The 26615-nt window shown below is 41.5% G+C and overlaps 1 protein-coding gene across 31 annotated transcripts in view; it reads right to left on the bottom strand.

Annotated features, from left to right (window-relative positions):
- The window catches only part of FOXP1 (forkhead box P1), a 382430-nt gene that overhangs the window by 139156 nt on the left and 216659 nt on the right, over positions 1–26615 (bottom strand). For 2 of the 31 annotated variants that reach the window (XM_032699401.1, XM_032699400.1), the window contains exon 1: positions 13864–14389. The exons of 24 other annotated variants lie outside the window; for them this stretch is intronic. In XM_032699401.1, coding sequence (XP_032555292.1) covers positions 13864–14076 — 213 coding nt within the window. In that variant the 5' untranslated portion in view covers positions 14077–14389. Of the gene's footprint in view, positions 1–13863; positions 14390–26615 lie in introns of those variants that run through there. 5 more of the 31 variants (XM_032699399.1, XM_032699433.1, XM_032699413.1 and 2 more) reach the window with 5 other exon arrangements.

The following is a 26615-nucleotide window of genomic DNA, read 5'->3' as shown; positions in this document are numbered from 1 at the left end:
CAACAAAAGATAAGCAGTTTTGAATGCTAAAAATTAGAATTAGATGCAAAAAAACCCTTTTCTCTGGTTGCTCACTAGCATAACTGATCTCAAACACTTTCTGGTCCTCTCTTCAACGTAATCAGTGAATTTAAAAATTGGTAAATCCTTGTATTCAATTTCCGATGCTGAAAACAAAACAGAAAATGTTCTTTTTAATCTTTAAACAACTGTAAGACAGAAATACTTCTCTATTTCCCCGTTTGGTGGGGAAACATGCCAAAATACCAACATCCCTGGCTGAAGCTTAGCTGTGCTGTAAGTGAGCACTGCACCCAAGCCCTCCAACCTATCATGTGCAAAGAGACGTCTCACACCAAAATCTCAGCCTGAAAGACTCCCTTGACACCAGAGAAGTTCAAGCCCAGATCCATATCCATGTTTTGTATCTCAGGTTTATATCTAAACCGAATATAAGGATTCTCTTGACTTCTTCCAAAGAATAGTCTTTTAAGACATAAGACTCAAGAACCAATAAAAAAGGTAATTTAACAATATCTCTAGTGTGTCACCAATCATTTAAAGGGCCTTGAGGCTGCTGCATTCCCACTACAGTACAGCAGCTTTCCCACCCTGCTGGTTTTCAATTGACACCCTCTGTGTTGACATTTTTTTCCAAGTTAAGCCTGATGGCATTTTTTAAACTTCCCCTCACAGTTGATGTCCTCTGCTCGTGCCACTGCTGGGTCCCAGCAGTGCTGCTGTGGGCAGCTCCAGGCAGGGTGTGGCTCTGTTGGAGCCCATAGTGGTGGGGCCAGGGGTCTTCTCCTCCATATCTCGTGGGGCACAAGGATCAGGAGAAGGGAGAAACTTCAATTTAGGTGGAAAAAGTCAAAACGGGGGAAAAAATAAAAATAAAAGGGAAAAAATAACACTAAGGGGAGGTTGTTGATCAGGATCTCACAGCAATAATTAAGTCCAGGAATTTGCCAAATAATCTGAGATTTTTCTGCCAAAAGGGCAAATTACTTTTGTAATTTTTTATCTGAGCCTGAAGATTGCTTGGAAGGCAGAATATCTGAGACAGGGGAAACACTCCCTTCATTTGGCATGAGCAGGTCTGTCATTGATTCAGTCTGATTTTCAGCAATTCTGGGCACAGCCCAAAAGGGCATGAACCGTTGGCAGACTGACCTGCAGCACGAGGGTGTCCCCCAGCCCTTGCCACCACAGCCTCCCACCCTGCTTGAGCACACAGTGGTGAGCACAGGACAGGCACATCTACTCCTGAACACCTACAACCTCCAACAATTTTGCACAGCCCATTACTCCATCAAACACAACCATCCTGGCCCCCCACCTTGGTTTCCGACATGGAGCAGCAATGGGTGTTATTAACAGAAAAGGGTGGAACACCACCACTTAAAACACACTTCTCCTACTGCAAGTGAAATTAACAGTCATAAAAAATAAACTCCTTTGAAAAGTTTTCCTTTGCAAATACCTAGAGCATACCCCACCACCAGCATCAGAAGGAAGTTTTCCAATGGGTAAATGAATGTATCTGCTAAAGGAATCAGGTTTTTTCGTGCACTCCAAGGTTATGTGTTTAGCAGGCTTCGATACTTCAATGAAAAATTGAGGTGGCAATGATTTGCAGACTAAATTAATGTTAAATACTTCAAAGAACTGGACAAACAAGTCAGCAGCAAAAATTTTATAGGTTCACTTCCTTCAAGGGAACTTAAAGAGCCAGCATTTTATTGCTGTGAATTCTAGTCACTCCTTTTACCCCTCAGCATCTGTTTGAAATATGTAGTAGACAATTGCTTTTTTGGCTCTGACTCAGGTGGTTGAAATACAGGACAAACAGACTACTGTATATAAGCTTTCCTCCAGCAATGAAAATTTTTATTAACTCTCTTGCATAGCAAACTCGGCTGCCCAGCCTCCAATCCCTATAGAATCATCAAGGAATGTGGCTACTTATTAATTCCGGTGGTCAAGCACGGGGTGGATATGTTGAGACTTGTCTGCAATACGTAACCTCACATTTCAAAAAAATAAAGAGGGGGAAAAAAAAGCTACAGAGGGAAGGAAAAACATAAATGAGTTCTGTTTAGTTCATCATTCATATGTGTAAAATTCCAAGCTAAATACTAGCTCTGTACATAAATATGTCAGCCCTGTCAGACGCTCCAGCCAAAGAAAACAAGGCCCATGGTGGAGGGGTTCAGAATTACCCTCAGAGCCATGAACTTGCCCCACCTTCCATTGCTGTGTCAAATTCAGGAGTTTTCTCACATTGGTGCTTCATAAAAACAACCTGCAAATGCTGCCTAAAAATTACTCCTCACCCCACCCAGTTGAAGGACTGGGGAAAAGCAAAGAACAAGGACAGAGGTACGTAACACAGAAAGGAAGGTCCTTGATCCCCAGGAAACTTTATTTAGAACGATCCTGGCCACTTGAAACTCCTACATCCATTGCTTCTGCATCCTCCACACTGCTTGTGTAGTGCTGATCACTTTTGCAAAGCTTTTGATCCCTGAGAAGCACTGTGAGATGTTTTCCAGCATTAAATGTTGAGTAAAACTCCCTCTTCAAGTTGTGGTTATGGGTTAATTTGAGCCAACCTTAGGCTGTTGTGGTGCTTTCAGCCTTCAGTTACGTTTCCAATGTCATAAATACCTAATAGCAGCGGCCAACATTTAGAAATAAACACTTGCCATATATTTTCTACACAAAGTAACTCCAACTGTCAGAAATCTCCAGATATTATCGATTTTTGTATTTTTAGTGTATACTTAATACATAGATTACCAAACAGTTGGACTTCGATTAAAGCTCCCCTTGAGTTCTTTTGCACTGTTTGAGAAAGAAGGCCACAGTCTACAGCTAGCTGCTTGCTCTAGCTGATTTCCACACCAACAAATATAATAGTCAGAGAATGACTGCAACATGAAGAGAGTGAAGAGCCATCAAGGGCTGCCTATCCCCCAGTCCTCTCTATTGTGACATGTCCCAGGATGCTGAATCTCCTTGGTCTGAGAGACTGCAACCTGAAGCAATGTCCTTACACCACTTTCTGGTCATCACACCCCATAGGTATCCTTTGACCTTCCATATCTCTCCCAGTTTCTCCAGGGAAGGTACAGAGGAGGACGCTTCTTATCCCTTCACTACAACTGCAGTTGCTGGATGAGAACAATGGGATTCTTATCGTTTCTATTTCTCACTGCCAGTACAAAGCAGATCTTCCCTTCCAGCTTTCAGCTCCTGCCCCCCGTTTCACTGGGAGCACAGGCTCTCCAGCACCTTGGTCCATCTGGCAAGCACTCGCTGCGCTGTGGAATGTCAGATCACACAGGGAGCACCCAGCCCTGGCTGCCTCTCCAGCAGCTCCCTTGCAGACAGATACGGTATTATAAGCATCACATGTGGCTCTCTCCCAGATGGTGGCTAATAGCACAGACACCTGTCCTGAGGCTTGTTTCTGCATGGACAGGGAGTGTCCTGAAAGCTCCAAGCACACCAAGTACCTCCTGCCACCGTCCACCGCCAGCTCCCACCTGGGCAGCCACGGCCGCTAGCCTGCAAAACTGTGCCCAATGTCTCTGGGCAGCTCATCAGAAAGCACTGTAGGTGGGCAGCCTCACAGACATGTGACTATTGTAAACTCACCCATGTCCAATTTCCTAGAAAGCAATTGTCCAAAGCTGCAAGCCACTGGACCAAGAAAGGTAAAGCCCTGTGAGCCTGAGGAGAAAACCTCAAACCCTCTCTCCAAGCAAAGCCTGCCATGCACAGGCTCTGACAGGAAAGCATTTTGGGGTGCATAACCACTACAGGCTTTTCCATGTCTACCAAGTCATTCTGACTCCAAAAGACAGAACTCCCTCTCCATGAAAAGCTAGGAGAGAGTTAGATGAAAAAAAAGCAGATTCCTGAGGGAATCTTGCAAAATTGAGATACAAGTCCAGGTTGGACAAGGTTATTTATGCCATTTGTCAAATTTTCCTTAAGTCATTTATCCAAAACAGTCAGAAAACCATGCCAGTATCATACAGTAACAGTACTCCAACCAAGATCTGAAAGCTGCCAGTTTACCCAGAGTAAACCCAGAGTAAATGCCATATCCTACTCAGTAGTGAGTACTTGGCCTTTGTCAGTACGTAGGTAAGAAAAGAAAGCAGACGCAAAGTACGTGATCATACAGTTTGCAATCTTCTCCAATATCTGGAATACCAAAAAAATTCAAAGAGACTCAATTACAGTACAGAGAGCCCACAGTCAACCATTTAATCCTTTTAATATGATACCCGGGAGTGACACATAGATTGAAACCATAGCCATATATAAAAGGTCCTAGATGTAGGAGAATCCAAAAACACTCCAAGAAAACAAGCAGTATTTTCTCCTTAAGCATTGCTGTTTCAGGCAGTAGCAAGGCAGGTCTTCAGTTATCAACACAGGGCTCTGGATCTCTCCAGTTCCCCACACTCCGGAGGTGTCTGAAGGAATCTTATAAACTTTACAGAAAATTGTGCTAATCTGTGTCTTAGACGAATGAAGCACTAAACAGAAGTGCCAGATTAAACACTACACATAAATCTCATAATTGTAAAAAGTTAAAAGCAAAAGCACTGTAATAAACTGCTCCCACGATTGCCTAATCCTGCAGCTCTGAGCCTAAGGATGTACTAGTGCTAGTGCTGCCTTACCCAGTTACAGAGCGGTTCCCTTTCATGGAGAACCACAAAATCACAGACTATCCTGAGCTGGAAGGGACCCATAAGGATCACACACCTGGCCCTGCACAGTGCAGGGGATACCTGGAGGTGAGATGCTCAGCTACAGGACCACAACAGGCTCTGCACGGCAAACGCTTGTTGAGTCTTTAACACCTTGTGCTTCTAAAGTATCACCCTGAGAAGGAGACGGGGCAGGGAACCACATCTCACTGTTGGTAACACCCTGGTGAAGGAAGGTGGCCTGAGAGGGATCTCCTCACTTTGTCACTCCATCTTGTTCAGACAAAACCCACAGAGTGCAGGGGCGATCAGGAAGGAGAAAGGACAAGCAAGGCTGGAGATGGATGAACTAGTTCTATCAGCAATACATGACACGCACACATATACTTTTGAAGGGAACACTGATCTCCAGAATTTCCTAAAACTATGTTCAGACAGTTATTTTCTAGCCCAAAAGCATCCCCGGAAAAACACAGCAAAACTCTTGAGCAAAACCCATCTGCTTTGCTCATATTCCATTTCTACACAAAAGTGTGGCCTTTTAGATGTTGCCACCTGTCATCTTTCACCTTTTTTTTTTTTTTTTTGGTGCCCTGTTAATTCTCACTTAGGATTCAATTTAAATTCCCAGAATAAAGCTGGATCCCACAGTTTGAATTCAAGGTACTCAGCTGAACTTCAGGGAGTTCCCAAACTAGCAAATCACCTCAGCTAGCTGCATAGCTTAATTACATTTGTCTGATAAAATGCCACCTTCTTACAGGAGACCCCAAATAACGTGCTTTCCCCGAGATATCCGGAGTCTGATTCACCTGCTTTACTCCTGCCTTGTGCTGGCTTAGCACCACTGGCAACAGCAGGAGTGTTACACTGATGTGAAGCTGAAATAAATCCATGGAGAAACAAACACACCACAAGCACACCAAAATTAATGTGCTTTTCACTGCTGTTCGTGTACAAACACACAGGGAAAAAAAAGGAATAAAAAATTTTTCTTCTCTTCCTTGCTTTTCGCAAGTTCCTGGCTATCATTCTGAAATGTAGATATTCCCATCATGCCTCGGTGTTTTTCAGCCCCATGATGCCCTCACTTTTGATTGTATAGATGAAGTTGAAGTGCACAGGGTATTTACTGATCCAGTTATCTTGTTCTGTGACAGGCAGAATCAATCAATCAAGGGGCCAGCTTTATGCTTACGTATTCCAGGCACATCTCCGCACTTCAGGATACGAGATCACAGTGTTATCCAGCCAAATTTGATCAACAAATGCAGTTCCCCTGTGCCACAGCAATCTCAGATGAAGATGTTATTATGTGGAACTGAGCAAAGTGATAAAGACAGTACAGAAAAGGGAGGAAAAGTCCAGCTGGACCTTTCTGACAGCCTTTATATACTACAGCAGCAGCATCCCTTTTTCCAAGGCTAACAAAAATAGCACGTTCCCAAGAAGCTGTTCAAAATGCTTTCTGGCCACCCTATATCTGTTGGTACTTAATGAAAGAAACATTATGCTACACAGTTTGCTAACACGTTCTTAAATACTGGACAACAGATTACACCCCTTGCCACTGTATTTATGGAGATATTTATAACACAGGATCACACACTGTATTTTTCATCACTCTGCTGAGAACAAGCTTATCAAAACCTGAAAGGTCAAAAATATATTTTAAAATCACAGCTGGCTTAAGTAACGTTTAAGTATTTTTATTTTAAATCCCAGCTACAAAAAGATGCAGTTGAATGTGTAAATGTTGAAATCTGTCTGAAGGAGAGTTGACACGATGCTTTTATTTTGCCAACAGCTTTTCACTTTGCTATTGCCCTACAGTTTTTTTTACATTATTTAATCCAAAATACCATCTTTTTGATTCTACCTTTCTTTGCATTTTAAATCTTTAATGGGAGCCTTTGGCAGTCCATGGGTACAATTATTAGATATCTGCAGAGAGAAATTGAAAAATTAATCATACTTTCCATTTTATATTTCGGTACTATACATAAAAATTATCTGGTCCTAAAGCTGCAGTCTGTGGTCTGTCGATATTTTCTCCTCAACATGGTAAATACTCTGCAAGAATCCATGTATCTCACATTCAGATCTCTCCAGCTAAACAGTTATATGGAGAATGCCGTGTTCTCTTTTCAAGTGCAAAATTTATTTCAGATCATTTTTCAATTAAAAGGCATCTGCTGGTACTTCTTCTGTTATGGACTGCCTAAAAAAATCACAGTAAAAAGTACCCTAGACTAATCATATTGATGATACTGAAGTTGTTTATTACCCTTTTATGGGCTTGGGTACTTAAATTACAGTTTTTCACAACTGTATGCAAAATGGGTAACATAATCCTTATGCAGTTTATTACAGAAACTGATATATGCATTAATCTGACCTTTGTTTAAATAGACCCTTAACCACAGGGAAAAAAATCCAAAGGCATCTATCAGCATGTGAGCAGTATCAAAACTGCTAAATCTATTAACTTTGTTTTCCTTTCACTATTATTAAACTGGAAAGCAAAATTCAACTGGAAAATTATGCCATTTGGGTTCCCTTGTCATCATGTAATAAGTATGAGAAATATATGTGGAATAGCCAAATGGCCAATAGACAAAACACCCACTCCAAGTGACGTACTGTTTTCCATACCACTCAGACAAAATCAAAACAACAGAGCTGTTGCAAACAAAAACAAAATAACATTTCCCATAAGCATTCCAGACAGAGAAAATTTACAGGAAAAGAAAGCTGGGAAAAGACCCAGAGTGATGTGAGTGTTTGTACCTCCAGCCATAAAACCCGCTTCTGCTGAGCTGGTAAACAACAGTTTAACATTAAAAACACATAAAGGCTCACCATCGATTAATTGTCAAACTTTGGAGTTAAAGATTTACAGCAGCTGAAGGGCTGCTGGTGCTGCTGCCCTGGGCCGGGGGGTTGGATGCTCATCCCTCCTGCCCCTGTGCCAGGGCAGATGCAGCCAAGGAACGTGTTTCATTCAGAAAAGAGCAGGATCCAGCATGGGCAAAAGCTCCAGTGCTACAGGAAGGAGGGGAAAGTAAACAATCAGGTTGATTGCTTCAGAGCAGTGTGTTCTGCAGAGACTTCAAAAAAAAAAAAAAAAAGAAAATCCAGCCTTTTTTTTTTTTTCCCCTCCGGAAAGTCCTTCCAACTCTCTGTGCAGCCTGGCGGAATAACAACTTTAAAAAGTGAAGATGTCGCTTTTTTTATAGCTGACTCACATTTATATAACTTTGTTAATGCATCTGCTCCCTGGAAGTTACAGTATCTGTGTTCAGCTGCGATACCTGCCCATAAATCGTGGCAGCGCGGCGAATATCAACAGCTGCATTTTACTATTTCAGCCCGTCAGTTTACACTGTCTCCATCACGGCGAATTCCTGTCAGCTGCACTCTCGCTAACACAATTCCTATGTTTTGCCTGGCAGTAAATGGACGCTCCTGCCCCAGCATCATCTAAACAACTCTGTTAACATTTGCCCCCGAGCGTCTCTCTCTTTGTCCAGTCCCTGTCTTCTAACAGATGTCATCCAAGTCTAATCAAGCATAAAATGGTCATAAATATTTCTTTCTGGTAGATTTCACATTCGCATTTCATGCAGGGACATGATATTTTTCTGCTACCTCCAGGGAGTACCTAATGCAAAAACCAGTTACTTACATTCAAGGCTCATGTTCCTTTAGTAAAATGCAGCACATGTTCTCAGTTCAAAGACATAAAAAGGCGCAAGACTTTATCTTCTTTTGTTTAACTGCACCTTTTATATTTTTTTAATACCGTGTGCCACAGCTTCCATCTAGGTATGACATTGTCCTTTGCCTAACAGGCAAACACACAACACTGAATTCTGACCCTACCACTCTCAAGCACAAACATTTTTGAATTTCATACTCCCAATACCTTAATAGTTGCACAAAATATAGATGATTTTTTTCCCTCAGCTATATCATTATTTAAAGAATTCACAAGATTAGAAAGGCACTTCTCTATTTTGGTTCTCTTATGCAAAATTTTGCAACCTACGTCATCTTATTTTATTAAAAACAGTTAAATGATTCTAGGATACAAATTTAAGGTTCATGACTGTTTAACAGTTGATAATCATGAGATACAAGAAATTTCCAGTGCTTAAACTTTGAAACTATTCAAAATATTTAATTCTTCTTAATGTTAAAATCATCAGAAAAATTATATTTACCCTTGGTTAAACCTAGTAAATAATATGTCAGACTGGAAAATAAAACTAACCTTGGATTATTCACAAAGCCCTATGTCTTATTATTTTTTTCCCCTTTCTGTTTGTCACAGCAGAAATATGCCATAGCTATTTAAAGTGAACCACACAACACTTAAGGATATAGATCACAACAGTGAGGCTGTTTTTTCTCCTCCTTCTCCACTGAGCCTAATATTTGATTACTGTTAGTCAAATCAAGCTTTCAGGCAAATAATCTCCATTTTTTAAGTTAATGAGATGTGGTCATGTCGACAACAGCTTGCAGAAACTTTTAATTCCAATTCCTGCAGGCTGTGCTGGCCTCTTTTACAGCAACCACGGTATGAATGAGTCAAATTTGCCAAAATGGCTTATGTAGACAAGTGCACACTTTAAAGAGGCACTAATTAAAAATACCCACTGGTATCATAATTTAAATACCATGAAAATAAACTGTAAAAGTAGCTCAGCTACAATCTTATGACTTTCCTTAGAGCTCGTTTACTTTAACTAGATGATGTTTTATTGCAGATGTATTCCTAGCTAAAAACAATTTTACGTCTTGGAGGAATTCAAGATTTTGATATAATTAAACAATTTATGTTAATATTTGTTTCACATAAGCTATTAAGCAAGCCCCCCAGAACAAGTGCTAATTGAGAAAGATGCAAAGAAGTAGAGTGCTGAAGTAAGCAGCAAATTTATACTGTTGATTTACTGCTCTATCTGCAACTTCCCCCCTCATTACAGCCCTCTTTCTCCCTCTCACTCTCTGCTATAAGGCTCCCAGCTGTACTGAATCGCATTAAAACACTTTCCTTGGATGCTATTATCTACTGCTTTCCTCAAAAAAGGAAGAAGAGGAAAAGGGAGAAGGAGAGGTGGAGCTTGGTATTATTCTTGATGCACTTCCCTGGCCACAACTTCTCCAAAATCCCTTTTGCCTTTCTGTTTTTTTGGCAAGGAATGTGAGAGGCACAGCTGTAGCGTAACAAAAGGAGATGTGAGACCAAAAATAAAATAAAAAAAAGTTGGTGCTGAGAGGGTTAAACCTATTTAAGGGGTTAAATATGCAATTACCGCTGACTAAAACCAGAGAGACATATAGATAAATAGAAGAAATGAAGTCCCCAGGTTCCATTCAGAAGCCTTCATCACATTACTACCAGACAGAAAACTCTTTAAGTACCATTTTCAGATGTTAAATCATTGTTCGTGCAGCACATATTCTCACTATTCCTGGGGGAACAATATCTGAAGACAGTGTGCTAACAAATGCAATCCAGTAAACAGGCATTTTTCCTCTTGTTGTTAGTACCTTTGTGTTCCAGCTCCCAGCTCTGTCATCCATGCCTTCTCTCTGCTTTGAAGTTAAAGTACTGAATGAGCGTTGTCATCTATTATCCAGAGTGTGCATGTAGATTATAAATAAGAAATAAAAGTGACTTTCAGTACACTGCTTTTGCATTAGCAAGTTGCCTTCTCTGTTACCTCCTCTGTCCTTCATACTTTGCTACCAACATTATATTAAAAATATGACTTAAAGTGTTTCTTATAGAATGCTATAAAATACATACACAGCAGAGACAAAAGTTTTATTGAAACAAACAAGTCCAGCAATTTAACCAGGTTCATGAGTTCAGCTTCAACAGACTGTTTAACCCTTATCTGCAGATGTCCTTCAGGGCCCCGGCACATTAATTGCATCCCTGGCTTCTTTTGCATGCACACTACTGAACACAGAGCTATTAATTACACTGGAGTTTATTTACAGAAAGAGCCTTTTTCACTATCGATCAATTATTTATTAATATTTTCTGGCATAACGATTTCATCACATTTTTCTTTTTAAGGCCCCGAATAAACACTTTTCACACAAGTAACAGTGCTGACCTATTTCAACTGCATCTGCTTGTACCTGGTCAGAAAACTCATCTCCATGAACATCTCATATGTTAGAGACTTTGAAACATTTTTCCCTTTGCTCACCTGAAGGAAGAGGTGAGTACAGTCTGCACTTAAAGGGATCAATCCCTTTAACCTTCAGGTAATCATATCACAGAATCCTAGAATGGTTTGGGTGGCAAGGGATCCTAAAGATCATTTTAGTTCCAAGCCCCCTGCAGGGACACCTCCTACTTCCCTCTGCCTTCAGATGGCTTCACCTAGCACCATTTTAGGTGTCCTAATCCACAAACGTTGCCTAAGTTACGGCAGTTTAGGGAGCAAGGAGAAAGGTGTTTGAAGCCCTGAGGGGTAGTGGGCACCTGGAGAAGGTGGGCACCAAAGATGTGCATAAAGATCTTTGTCCTGGCCCTGCTCCAGTGGGGAATCCCCTGGGCCACCTCCAGGCAGGGGTACAACTGACTCAGGTCTCACACACCAGCTGCCTCCACAAAAAACCAAAGAGGTTCTGGGGAAATCCAAGCAGAGTCAAAACTGGCTGAGCCCAAAGCCAGCACTGCACAACAAGCTGGAATCACAGAACCATTTATGTTAGAAAAGACCTCAAGGATCACCAAGTCCAGCTCTTAACCCAGCGCTGCCAAGTCACAAAAGCCAGTTTTGGGAAGAGTAAGAACAAGCCTGGGAACAATACACTTCTAAATAAATAAAAAATCTTTTACACTTAATAAATTCCTCATTATTCAGCGGAACATCCGTTTTAGAGGACCAAAAGCATACTCATGCACCTAGCTTCCCTTTAACTCCACATTCAGCTCAAAGCCTTGGTAGATTTGCACAATATTTATATTGTTCAAGATGATGGGAGTACAGAGACCTGAGGACCAAAGCTCCTCTAGAAAGGGAGTGGAAAAAGCCAGAGATGGGATACACTGTGCAGGGACTTGCAGTGCCCTGGATGCCACCTGCGAAACTATGGGATCAACAAGATTTCCTGAAAGTAAAATCCCCCAGTGCAGCTTCCTGCCTCTGCAGACGGCAGCAGCTTTGGGGGCAGAAGGGAAACCCCTTGGTTTTTCTGGCTGGGCAGCAAAATTTGCAGTACATCTGTGGCTGTGTACAGGCTGCTCAGGTAAGGAATCTGCAGGGCAGGCACACAGGAGCTCTCCTTCCCTTCATCCCTCCAGGTGTCCTGGATCTTTCGTCCTTTCATCCTTTTGGATAAACAATAATGATATAAGGAGGTTCAAGCACAGTCCAGTGTTTTTCACTCAGACATATGGGAGCCAGTCCTTTCAAAAATGCTTTTGGTAAACTGTTCAGGTCCCTGTAAAGACCAGGGCAAACCAGTAATGATTTCCAAGGCTGTCACCTACTGCCTGTCCACAACATTGCCAAGAAAAAAATCAGATGGAGAAAAACAAAATAGAAGAAGATGCACATATCCCTTCCTTCCTTCCACCAAGATAAGATGGAAATGTGATTGTGCTGAACACTCTTTCATTAGCAGATAGCACATCCACAGGCAGCTCCAACAGGCTGGAGAGCCCCATCCTTCATTCCCTTAGGTAAGGCAGCAGTGGATGGTGCAACCTCTGGATGCATATGGAGTATCAGCAATCCCATGTGAGTGTGAAGAGCAAGCTGCTGATTCCTCCATCAGTGCCAGCCCAGGCACAGGAGCCCCTCCAGCTCTGGGAAAGCACCAAGTGTATGGCCTGACCTTGTCTTAACCCTGGGGGAAAAGGGTAGCCCTTGTGTCCTTGGCATTCACTGCTGGATGCCCATTGAACATATGAGAACATGAAGGGGTACTTTTTTTCTGCTAGGGGCTAGTTTTCCATCCAGCTCCTGTCCACAGGACTGAACAAACTGAGCCCCAGCCCAGCTCCCTTACTCAGCAAGTTCATGTCTCGCCCAAGATGATGAACAGGTAAATACTCCCAGGTTTCACGAGTTCATTTAACAAGAGCTGTATCTCCCCAGCACAGGGGGATCAGCTCCTAAAGACAAGATGAGAGGAGGTGAAAAGCTGGTCTTAGGAAACATGAGATCAGGTACGAAAGGGATTCTTTGCTGTCAAAGCATAATATGTCAGCTTGTGATAAACCTGAATTGCTTCATATACCAAGGATCACTAGACATTAGCTGCTTTTTATATGGCAATATGGTGCAGAGGTTTCAGAGAGAATATTGTTTTATGTTGATCACGATAAAACTCTCTGTAGCTTTGATAAAGCCTGCATACAGGCTTTTCATTCAAACTAATGAGTGATACTGACTGTTGGATGCCGAGGCACGCTCTTGATGCTTTCCGATGGTTCAACTCGTAACTAGGAATCAATTCAGCCTGGATAAGCAAGAGTGTTACTCATCTAAAGGGTTTTGAATGATAATCCCGTTCCCTGTGTTTTCCCCAGGTACATCTGAAAAGGTATGGTGACAAAGGGAACACCACATGTTGGCAAAGTACATCTCTTACCAGAGGGATCTCCCAGGTTCAGCCTGCTCTCAGCGAACAGTTGGCTCACACTGTAATCAGCCATCAAACAGCTCAGGCCCTATGGGCGATTCACTTAGCACAGGCCTTTTGCTGCTCTGTTTTCCAACATCTGTTTCAATGCCTGTCATCTCCCTGCTTTAAACAAATGTACTGCAGATGTCTTGTCTTGTGGATGACAGAGACTTGGCAAAGACAGGAGCAGAGGCCTCCAAATGACAGAGGTGCAGCTAAGGCAGTTATTGGGGGACTGGATGGACTCTGTGCACTAAACACAAAATGAGATTTTACACTCACACCCTCACCCCATGTCCCCCTTTGAGCCTTCTGTTTTCTCCTTCAGATTTGAAAGACTGATGAAGGACAGGGATCAGGACACAGACTGAGATGCGGCCTACTCAGAAACATGTGGTCTGAGTCTTCTCAAAAGATTTATCATTGACATATGCAATTAAATGGGAAGACACAATCATTTGCTCACCTTTTGTTCCAAGGGCAATCTGATACAAGACTGGACACAGAGGGATACAATGTGTGGTAAAGATAATGGCTTCCAAGACGAGATTGTGGCCTGAAAACAACAGCAAAGAGACTTTCTCGGGCTAAGACTGTGCTTCAAGAAGAACCAATGTATGAAATGGGATACACAGGGAACAGGGACGGGTCCCTGTGAGGGGTCTCCAGGCACATCCATCCTAGGATGTTCTTTTTAAGCAAACCCAGTTTGAGCTTCCACTAGGAAAATCAGTTAACTGAGACCTGGAATTTTGTATTTTTGCAAGTGCTACTTTGTCCCTACACATTCTACCTATAGCTGTTTGAGGTCTGGCTGTGGTAAGTTTTGCAGCCAATAAGATTCCAACAATTTCATTTTTCCTTAGCTTGGGTACTTGGTGCAATAGCTGTGAAGAAGCTGGAACAAGCCAGGTGCTCGCTGGCTGCTCTTCCTGCTGCTCTGTCCTGCCCAGCAAAGGCAGCATGGGTTTTGAACTGTTTTGAACTCCAAGTGCAGGTCAGTCCAAGATGCAGGTGATCTTTTAAAATCAAAGGAAAAACATCTAGGTCTTTGAAAGAGGGAAAACAGGACCTGTATTTTACTGTAAAGACTCTGGTAGTATCTCAAAGGACATTGTAAGAAACAAGCTAGGAAAATACAATCTGAACAAAATTACTGTTTTTTGGGTGTGTATCATGGGTCACTCTCAGATGGAATCAGACAGCAAACGTGTTGAAGAAGTCAATCTTTTTTTAAGAACAACACAGATGAATTAACAGTCAACTCAGAAAATCTGTGGATGATACTACATTGGGAGAGACTGAAAAGATGGAGGAGAAAGTGCAAAAAATTGTCTGTAAAGATGGGATGCCATTCATAAGGGATAAATTATAAGATGCTACAATTTAGCTGGAATATCCAAACTTTCTAAATACAGCAAGGAAGACAACTGATTACACAGCACTTCTTAGAGGGGGAAAAGAAAGCCTAAGGATTACAGCGGATCACAAGTTGAATATGAGTCAACAGGGTCATGCTGTTGCAAAAATGCCAAGTACCACAGTCAGATACACAAATAGGAGCACTGCCTGCAAGTTATACATGGGAAATTCATTGTCTCCACTTGCTACAGCAAGACTTCAGCTGGAGGATCAAATCACTGGAGCATTGCAATTCAAGACGACTGGAGACAGTCCAGAAGACAGTGACCAGATTAACCACAGGTCTGAAAAACAGGATGGACAAGGACAGAGCTAAGACTGCTTCAGTTCTGAAAAGATGGAGGGTACAGACATGGGAACAGAATTCATGTAGGAAAAAGGATGCTGTAATGAGAAAAGAGACAATCTGCTCTCTGCCTGTTACAGACAGAAAAGGGAAGAGATTGTACCTGAGGGGAGCCTACAAGAAAGCTGGAGAGGGACTTCTTACAAGGGTATGTAGTGATAGAACAAGGGGTAATGGCTTCAAACTGACTGAGGGTGGGTTTAAATTAGATATTAGGAAGACATACTTCCTGGTGAGGGTGGTGAGGCTCTGGCACAGGTTGTCCAGAAACACTGTGGATTCCCCATCCCTGGAAGTACTCAAGGCCAAGTTGGATGGGGCTTGAAGCAACCTGGTCTAGTGTAAGGTGTCCCTGCCCATGGTGGGGGATTGTAACAAGATAATCTTTAAGGTTTCTTCCAACCCAAGCCATTCAATGATTCCATGATTCTAGGATAAGCCTTTTGGTCAGGTATTGGGAATAAACTTCTTACAGGAGAGTTAAGCACCAGAAGATTTTGCCTGGGCAGGAGTGAAACCTCCCTTGACAGAATGGTGAAACACATATCAGGCAGACTAAGAAGCATTAAAGACACACTCTACTCCTGCCTTTGCTCTGCATGGAAAGACTGAAACAAACAAAAAAAAAGTATTTTTCAAAAATCCACAAAAAAAAAAAAGTTAAGTCTAAGAGGAGTTCACAGCAAACCTGAGCTGGTGGGCTGCCCTGTTCTGAGTGTGGCTGCAGCCCAGCCAGGCCATCAGCCAGCACTAGAGAAGTTACTACTGCAGGCTCTCAGTGACCTTGGAAGGATCCCCAAACATGAACACGGCACGTGCTTCCCTGCCCCCAGGGAAAGGCACATATTTTTGCTCGCAGTTTATGAATCTTTGACGTACAGTCCCTATGACACAGCCTTGGAAGACCATATCTTTTATTTATTATGCCTAGCAATTGTCCTTGTAACCAATTAGGAAAAAAAGCAGGTGGTCAACAGAAACTCTGCAAAATAAAACCCCTCAGCAAAGCAAACACCGTACCTTTCAGAGCAAGAAAAAAATACTGTAAACAGAGCTAATCACTGCTAAACCCTTATAATCCAGTCCTTGCCCAAGTTAAGAGACTGAAACCAAGAGTAAAACACTTCAAAAAGCATTTATCAGAGGAACTGGTGAATCATTTCTCAAGATAAAGAAGGAGTCAGAACTATTTTAAACTCCAGACGCTCACTGTGTTGTGGAAAGGGGCTCAAACCCATCCTGGCAGACTGGACTAAGGGACAAGGGTCCCACACCATCCAATGGGATGGCTGTTCCAGGAACTGGGAGAATGGCTGCCATTATGGACTTCACCTCAGCAGTCACAAGGAAGACTTGACAAAGAGAAGAGAGCCCACTTTTAGCTCCTCTATAAAACAGCTACAGTTACCAGCATTCCCTGTACCTTGTTGAGTATTATATTCAATAATATTAATAGGCTCATATTTACTGTATCTTAAAAGCTAACAATCCCATTGCCAGTGCTAATTAAAAAGACAAGAAGCAGAAAAGAAGCAGTGGATTATTTCTTCAATATGGATTCACACCTAGATTTAATAAAACCTGCTTTAGTGTTATAACCTTACATTTGTTTCAAGAGCACTATAAAAGATAAGTCTGCTTTTTGTTGTTTATTGACTTGGAGGGTTTTCTTTCAGATCTGTAATATAGCATTACAGCTATGGGAAGGCAAGGAAATAAGACTGTTTTCCCTGAAAAAAACAAGTGCTTCTGCTACATGAGTACCATGTCTGGGATGGTGGCTGGGAAGAAACCAGCAGAGCTATTCAGAGCAAACAACACTCAATACGTGAACAGACACAAAAATGCAGCACTGGGGAGGTTTACCTGTAACAAACCCTCCCTGTGACCTTACAGAAAGCACTTCACCTGCAGCTACAAGTGAATGCCACAGCCAGCTTTTCCAGGGGATAGACTGTATGGTTTCTTCCAGCCACAGAGCATCCCTGCCATAAACACGGAGCTCCCACACCTGCACACTCAGCACACTGGATGCCTTCATCCACACTGACCTGCTCTGCATGTACATGCCAAGTGCAGTACACACTCCCAGTGGGAATTCTTTACTGCACCACAGCATACAACCTACCAAATAAAAATACTGTGCTTAGTCTGCAACTCAGGATAAAATAATGACAGACAGAGCAGTGCCTTAACCAGCCTCTTCATCAAAATGTTGTAGACTTTGCAACAAAATCTGGAAGAGTTGCTTTCCATACGCACTTGTCCATCCTTCCCCGAGTCTGAAGAAGAGGGATGACAGAGTAAAGGAGCGGTCTGCAATGCAATACAATGCAGAATCATAGAATGCTTTGGGTTGGAGGGACTTTAAAGCTCATCTAGTCCAATCCCCCTGCCATGGGAAGGGACACCTTCCTCTAGAAAAGGTTACTCAGAGCCCCGTCCAGCCTGGCCTTGAACATTTCCAGGGATGGGGTACCCACAGCTTCTCTGGGAAACCTATGCCAGGGCCTCACCACCCTCACAGTAAAGAATTTCTTCCTAATATCCACTCTAAACCTACTGCCAAGTTTGAAGCCATTCCCATGTCCTGTCACTCCAGGCCCTTGCAGAAAGTCTGTCTCCATCTTCCTTGTCAGATCCCTTCAGGTACTCAGAGGCTGTAATTAGGTCACTCCGAAGGTGCCTCTTCTCCAAGTGGAACAATCCCAATTATCTTCAGCCTTTCCTTGTAGGAGAGGTGCTCCATCCCAAAGCAAGATAAACTACAGCCAAAAGCCAGAGCTTTTCCTAGGTGAGCTCATCTTTAGATCAAGTTTCTCATTTAAAGAGAGGCCAGAAGAATTCTCCTGGAGACTGCTGAAACCGGACTGTGAGGATCTGAGCGCTCCAAATGCTTTCACATCCATTAGGAAAACTATACCCCCTCCTATTTCTAAGTTTTCCTGCAAGATCCTGGGCCCCACTACTTCATAAAAAGTTCCATTCTCCTTCCCTGTGCCTGTCTGACCTTTCTCCTTCAGTGAATCACTTAATTATGTGGAAATAGAAATACAAAAAGATGATGGTTTAAAAACACAAATGCTCGAGCTTCGTCCGTGAGAGAGCAGCCAATCCCTCCGAAGTTGTGGGTCTGCTGCTGATTAAGGATGCCAGAAGGTTCTAGGGAAGATCCATCCTCTGCCCACACAGCCCTTGGAAACAGCTAGGGACCCTACCCCTATTTCAGCAAGTATCTCACCAATTACTGGAAAAAGGAGGAAAAAAGGAAAGAATGTCGGACAGTGGTCTTACAACATTTCACTAGTGCTGCAGTTCTTTCCTGGCAGAGGTTTTTCAGTATCGGTGATAATAACAAGGAAAATCTAAGGAAAACTTGATTTGAGCACGTCAACAGCAACCACATTCCTTTAGCTTGTGATCACTCTAACTCAAACAGACAAGATCCCCCCCTCCCGCCCTCTTCCTGCACTTAATTTCCAGGTAGAGTTTGTTAAAGCCTGAAATCTCACCTGAACTTTGGAAAGTCTTTCTGGAAAAAAAAAAAGGAAAAAAAAAAGACCCATACACAAATATTTGGCTAAGCGACCCATAGCAAATTGCGTAATGCCAGTTAAAAGTTGTGTTTTTTAAGTATCAGCCCCAGAGGTTTTATCTGAAATAAAATCCTGATTACTTCAGATTCTGGAGGCAAACTGTGACCTTGCTCTGCATCTCGAAATTTGAAACATTTGTGTTGCGCCCCTTGATAATGATGCCTCTTGCTAGAAAAGAAAAAAATCCTTTCAAAAACTTGCTTGTTTTATTAAATAAGGTAAGAAGGCCCCAAACATGCATATAAGAATTAGTTCAGCCTTGAAGCTTGATCAGAAGAGGTGACCCAAACTTGGGACTCCAGTGCTCTACCAAGCAAAAACGACCCATCTCTAGGCACGCAGCCACATGCCCAGTGATGTTTCTGTCTGTAACCATCCCAGTCCTCAAGCCTGGGGTCATTAAATGAGAATCAGGATTAGGTCAGCACACAGAACACAAGGAATTATATCCATTTCTTGCATCCTTCTCCTTGGTTTGCCTGGGAACACACCATGAGAGCTGGGGGCAAAGGGGAGAACTGCATTGATGAGTTTTAAAACACAATGTCAGAGAGATTAAATAGCCCAACTCTCCCCAACCGCCACTTTACCAGCCCTACTTTCAGTAGCCAAGAAGAAAAAAAAAAAAAAAAAGAAAAACCCCTAAAAGAAAAAGAAGAAATGTGATTAAAAATAAATTGAAAAGCCTAACTTGTAATAAAGCTGGCACTTGCCCCAGGCTTCAGGGATGTTTGAGACTATACACTCTACAGACACAATCTACAGATTTTACAGGGAAAAAAAAATAGAGATATTTGCACTATTTAACACAGGTTGCAAATACGGTTTATGTTTTGGAAATGCAGGGAGCACAGCTAACAAAATACAGAATGCAGCTATGAAACAAGCAACACTGTCCTAAAAAACTGTCATTATATAATGTCACTGTTTACACTAAGCCTTCAAAAAATACCTTCTGTTAATTTTTTTTAATTAATGGGGTGCTATACAGTTAAATAAACTCACAAAGAGCATTCATGATTTCTGCATTTTTACTTCATATCCTGATCTTTATTTACAACATTACTGTTATAAATTACAACAGTGCTGTTAATATTCTTCTCACTTGCTGGGATACCCAGTGGAGCTCCACGGGAGAAGGAACATAACGCAGGAAACCACGGCATTTGATTCTGCTCTTATTTAAATATTTTAAACTCAGACAAAACTCCACTGAAATCGAGGGCTACAATACTGAAAACCTCTGCAATTCCGCTGCTGGTCCTAAGACACTGCCAAACAATCTCCCTACATGCAGTGCGTCTCCAAATAAAGTTAAATTACTTCTAAAATATCAGCAATCCATGCAACTTCTTATTAGTGTGAAATTACTTAAGCCTTAATTCAGCAAGGTACTTAAGCACATTCCTAATTTTACAGGCATGAGACGTACCAGTGACCTTAATCAGACTAGTCACGCGCTTACATTTAGGCACATGCTTAAGCATCTTGCAGTGCTAAAAGCCACGATAAGGAACAGTTCCATGTGAATTAAAGGCTGCTTTACACCTTCATAGGCACACTACCATTTTAAGTTATATATATATATTTGCTAAAAATAAGTGACTGCCCACTTATTAGACAACCCTTAAAGTACGAAGATCACTGGAGGAGGAACAGTCTCTAATAATTTAATAACATCAATCACTTGAAATAGACTTTTAATTCATATCTGATGCTTACTGAATGCCTTGCCCAGTGTATACACGTGCTGGGTAACAGCTTTAAAGCATTCCTTTGCGGACTTTCCCTAAACAGCACTCCCGAATTTGTAACTTTATTGCTTATGAGTAAGCATAGGCAAATATAAGGGGAAGGTACACACCTACGAAAACAGCTGGGAACAAACATACCACTGCTGAATTTTCACAGGAGATGCAAGGCTAAAAAACAACCCAGCAAACATATTTCAGAAGCTACATCTCTTCAAAGAGCCCACAGAAACCTAAATGATTACTGCATGATCTTAATTTACCTGGAGAAGTAAAAGCAGCTATTGTAAAAATAAATAAGTAAATAAATACAGAAATAGGCATCCACAGCCTAGAGAGGACTTCTGGATTTGGATGTGCACATAATCCAGGTGGTTCCATGTCTAATGACCCAGCTTCTGCATGTCCATGCTTGTACCTGCACACACAACTGCAGAGCTCTGAGTGCCAATGTCAAGGTGCTCTGAGGACTCAGGTTTATGCAGTTATTTATCAAAGACCTCAGAAGCAAAATAAAACAAAACCAAGACAAAGAGAAAACAATAATCTCAGTAAGTGCAACTAAGTAGTAGTTTCCCCTTACCCTTCAACAGTTAGAGAAAATTTAAGGCTTGTTGATGTCAATAAGTAGTTATAACAAAGACATTAGTAATAGGGAGGATGGAGAATTCTGTGTGAATGTTCTCAGCATGGTTCATTGACAAGAGATCTAAAAATTGAATTATTAAGGAAAAAAATCATTGATTCTAAAATCTAGGCAAGGTAGCCAGCCTATGTTAAAACTTATTTAATTTTTCCAGCGCTGCTTCATTCCTAAGCTCTCAGAGCCACAGCTTTTCCATTGAAAAGCAAAAGACATTTTACGCACAATTTTCCCTCTACTAGAAAGAGGTATATTGTGCCCTTCAGTGAACATAAAATTGATATTATCGTCTTTAGTTTATATCTCACTACTTAACCTTCAGATTAAAAGTTATTAGATTTGAATGACTAAAAAGACATCATGTCACCTTCCGTACAATGCTGGGAGATGGCAGAACTTGGGGGAAAAGTCTGAACGATAAAAACACAAAAGTTACCAAGAGCATAAAGTTGTTTTTCACATTCTCTGATGAACCAGCACAAGCTCTACAAATGCAGTTATCTTTTCACCATGTTGTAATCTTCAATTATCAGGGTACTACAATACAAAATCAGACACAATCCAGTAGCCTCCATGGAGTTTAATCTATACTTTAAAATGGCTCCTTCAATAGCAACAGCAGTTTAATAATTAGGCTTTATGTCTCTTCCGACAAAATGACTCAACACAGACGCTCCCTCAAAGTCTAACAAACAATTTTGGTCTAACCCAGTTATGTCAACATGAAACAAAGACTTTATCTTGGATCTAATTTAGCAGTTTTGCTCTACAGAGGTAAGTCCACATCATGATCAATGGGACTGTAAAACTCCTGATGCAGTTTGTAACCTCTCCTCACACGCTTTCGAAATAAGATGAAACTCACCAATGTAAAAAAAAAAAAAAAGGGTATTACTTTCATTATACTGTGATATATTCAGATTTCTTTCTAGTCAAATCTTCTTTTTGATCTGCCCAATTAAAGCAACCTCTCAACAATACACTGAATCCCCCATTTCTTGTACGTTCCCCTTGCCTTTGAACATGAACACAATCTAAAGAACCCACATGGTCCCTCTGGAGTTCACTTCCCTCAATCTAACACTTCACATCTCAACACTTCATGAAACAGCTACTGCTAAAGGGCCCAACAGTGGCATCTTCACACTGATATCACAAATACCCCAACTTCGGTCACTGACTTGGGCACAGACACCAGAATCTAGTTAAAATTTCTTTTGTCTATCAAACATTCCTTTATATGTGAACAAAACTGTATTTTTCATTTGTATGCATTTACTGGAATAGAAGTAAAAAACAGGCTATAATGCCATCAATTTTTTTCAAGGAAAACCCCCTTCTTTCCTCACTTTGTGGACACATGGCAAAACTTGTATTTATCTAAATTCTTCAGGAAGCTTGAAGCGACACTTCATAATTACAGTATAGTTCAGCTCAAAGACAAAGTGAAGAAAAGAAACTTCCCCACAATTCTTTATATAAACCTCCTCCTTCTTTCTCCATATACCAGTTGGGTTTTGTGTTGCTACTCCAGTTTGTCATAAACACAGTCACCTTGTAACCCCTTTTTATCAAGCAATCTATGCACTACCTAAAAGTACACTAGGCTCCATCAGACAAGCTATAGGTTTACATTACCCAAACATTCCAATTCTGCCTGCTCAGCGCAGGCTGTCAATAAATGCAAGCAATTGCAAAACAGCAGTGTGTGTTTTTTTTCCTTAAGAGAACACTGATACAAGCCTGCCAGTTCTGCAAAATAAACCCTTTGCAATCTCTGCAGCTAATCTGTCAACAAATTACTATTAAAGTCATACCTCCTCAAAGTTCAAAAGCATTCTGGATTAGACAAAGATACTGAGTTTTATACTCATGGGGCAGTACTTGAAGTTACGGTATCAAAGTGGATCTTGCTATTGATGTGGAGAGGTTTGTATTTCTGCCACCATGCAACACAGCGCTTGGTGTCTTGCTGCTATATATCAGGATTCAACTTTGTAATCATTCTCTTTGTTCAATTCATAGTCTTGCTTCACTGCTAATAACGTGAAGAACACTTTAATGAATAGTCCTGAGGATAAAAATAAAACGCAATAAATAATATTTATTTTATAAGCTTAAAAAAAAAAGTAAAGAAAAAAAAAAGAACTGGCTGAGGCATCAAACCTCCTATTTGAGCAGACGTCAGAAACCACTGAAGCAACTACAGCTGTGATCATGTACATTAAAAGGCAGTTTGTCCCCATGAGTCTTTATTTATTACCGCTTGGTAGGCAAGACTCACCCCATCATTACATACCTTCTGCCCAAGCTTCCCTTGCCCAGCTTGACCTTCTGCTTGTGGATCACTTCGACACTCATTTTGCACCTCCCAGATGTTTCTGATGATGCCTCAGAGCCAACAGACGTTGCCAGACTGCCTGGTACCCTGTTCCCAGGTTTTCTGCTCCATCCCTTGGTTCTGTCTGTGTGGGCACCTTGGGAAGAATCTCCTGAGCCCTGCTGCCTTATCCCATGCCAAATGCCCACTCCAATCTCTTTAGGAAGTCTAAAGACCCAGGCAACCTTCACACTGACTTGAGGCTTTATAAGCAGGTCACCAAAACTCTACCCATTCTACCTCATCCTGACATTCCCATGAGACACCAACCTCCAGCACCTGTGGAGTCAGGAGCAGTGGGAAGGCCACCTCTCCCACTCTCAGCAGGTGCCAAAACACTGAGGGAAAAGCTTTTCCTTCCCTTATAGCTGGGTTCTGGGGGCAGCTTCTCCTCTATGTATTTGCGTTTTTACCCAATTCTTTCACAGATGTACTGTCCCTGAAGAGTCACTTGTATTGCTTTGGCTCTCTTACTTCACCATTACAAATATAAACATCAGTTGGAGCTATTTGGCTTTGTTATATACATGGCAGAACTCATCCCCACATTTGCTACTCCCATCTTAACAGTACACGTTATGAAATTGCTAATGCTAAAATAATTGAGCTTCACATCACTCTCTGTCTCCTTGCATGGCAGAATCACCCTAACATGACATGGGAAACGTAAAACTTGTCCTACAAGTCCTCCCTGCACTTACAACAAGAGTGATCACACCGTACACTGCTCCTGCAAACATATGAACATCTGTGGTGCTCCATATTTTTCCAAGGTAAAATATTTACAAGTTTGCAGACCCATAAAAACTTCCTAAAAAACCTGAACCATTTTTGTTTTCCTCTCTCATACTAACAAAGCTATTAGTCCTTATAAATGCATAAATTTCACAAAGAATGTGACCTGAAATTCAGCACAGATGCTTTCACAAGCCACTCTATGTCCAGGTTTCACTGTTCTGCCACACTCATCATGGGAATACACAACTAATCACAGCAGCAAAGCTCAAACTACCCACCACTGATTTTTGTTGTTTTTTTTTCCAGACAAAACAAGTGCCAGGTGGCAAAATGAAAAGATTTGAATGAAATGCTCTTAAGAAATAGCTGTTTAATTCAGAACTCATTCATTTGTATTGAAGAAGCGTTTTGTAGAACGCATTCTGTTAAGTGACCTGAGAGCATATGTTGTATACGGAGAAACATCTAAACATTATGCTCCATGTTGTATGTGTATCTGTAAATGCTTGCATTAGCTGTCTGAAAACAAGGGGTTTTCTTCTTTTCAGCGTTTAAAAATATTTTCCAAACACCAAGATTGATATTTTTATGCTAGCTCTGATTACCCTTTTATTGTTATCAGGTTTGGGTTTGTTGGTTGTTTTATTCTTTTAATACCTGTTTTAAACTTTGCAATCAACTTGCTTCATAAAAGATAAACTCCGTGGAGAAGTTAGTCATCAAAACCAATTAACAACAGAATTCAAACACAGAACATAAAGGTCTTTTAAGAAGTTGGAGAAAAGCAAGATCCCCAACCACATTTACTGTACTGGCAGAGGATAAATAAACTCCCAAGCTAAAATCTGAGCTGAGTGAAAGCAATTCCAAGCCTGGCAATCCCATCCCCAGCCACAGCTCTGCTCTCACTGGGCTGGCCGGGCACAGTTTGGGGAGGGCTGGAGGACCAGTGAAATGAGGAATGAACGGGTGCCACTCCTTAATTGACCGAATGGGCGGCTGTTGAATGACACAACCCATTACACACGAGATGACGACGTTATCTGAGGCAGCAGGAGCCCTCTGGATGGCTATGGAGAAGCCTTGGCACAGGGTTAGTAACTGGGTGGTAGGACTAGAAGTCTGAGCCATTCTGGTCCACAGTGTGCACATGTCTGCATGACCCCCCCTCCTCGTTTCTCTCTGCACAAAGCAGCACTGGAAAATTCCAGAGTGCTCCTATGGAAAATGCATTGTAATTAACTCATTTTGATATGAAGCCTTTTTAAGACAAGACCTTTGTGTTGAACACATTTTACTGTTCCACTCCTCTTCTACTGTCCTATATTAATCAAAGCTGTAACCCCTGTTGTCTTTGCACTACGAATCAGAATGTGCCCCTGGCAAAGAATGAGGGAAAAGTCAACAGGAATTAAGTTTCAGTGCAACTGTTTACTCAACTGTGGCCTGCAGTTATTGAAATTTTATCCGTGGTTTTGTGTGACTACTGCAGTAATGAATTCAGCATGGCTGTGATTTTCTCACTGATGGTATTCTCACTTCAAGTAAAAACCTGTAGGATGAAAATGATTGAAACAACCAAAGTCTGCGCATTTAGTATCATCCATTTTTCTGACTTGTTTAATTATGGCAGCTTTCTGTCTTAGGTTGGCAAAGGGGGTGCCACGCTCCTCTCCAAGCCTTCCTTTTGCTTTGTTTTTGAGCACAGGTTTTTTCTTCTCCACAACAACCTGCTAAAAAGATCACTGTACACTTAGGGGAGTCTTAACCAGCTGCCAATTGCTTATTTAAAAGGTTTTAAGAATCCTTATTGCATTAGAGAAAGTGAGGGTTAGGCGTGAGTGTATTCACCATGGCTCTGCTGCAGCCTTTGTTCCCAAACACATTAATGATACATGCCCAGCACTTTGGTGTAAAATTTCCTCGGAGGGCTTCAGAATTTTATCAGGGAAAAGAAAAAGCCAAAACGTATTATGCAGCTAATTTACACTTGTGAACTTAGTCACTTCCCAGAAAAGACACTAATTAAAATATGAAGGTAAAATGCACAATTTGGTTGTAATTCTGAGTTGAGGAGCACTGACATGGGATGTATTTATTTATTTACTCTGACGTTCTGCACAGCAGATACCTCCACAGCCTTTCTCACTAATAGAAAACATTCTGTTGATAGAGGTTGCTAGGTTATATTAAAATCCGTTACAAACCCCAAACTTAACGTTAGTGTATTTTCCACCCAGTGACATATTTTGGAAACCAGTTATTTGTATACAGCAGTTCACCCAATCACTGCCACCAGACTCAACACATTCAGGCAACGGAAGCAAGTCCTGATCTTTGGG

This window comes from Chiroxiphia lanceolata, chromosome 11 (assembly GCF_009829145.1).
Source record: "Chiroxiphia lanceolata isolate bChiLan1 chromosome 11, bChiLan1.pri, whole genome shotgun sequence".
NCBI lineage: Eukaryota > Metazoa > Chordata > Aves > Passeriformes > Pipridae > Chiroxiphia > Chiroxiphia lanceolata.
Note: the sequence above shows the minus strand (reverse complement) of the source record. Positions and strands in the feature narration are given on the sequence as shown.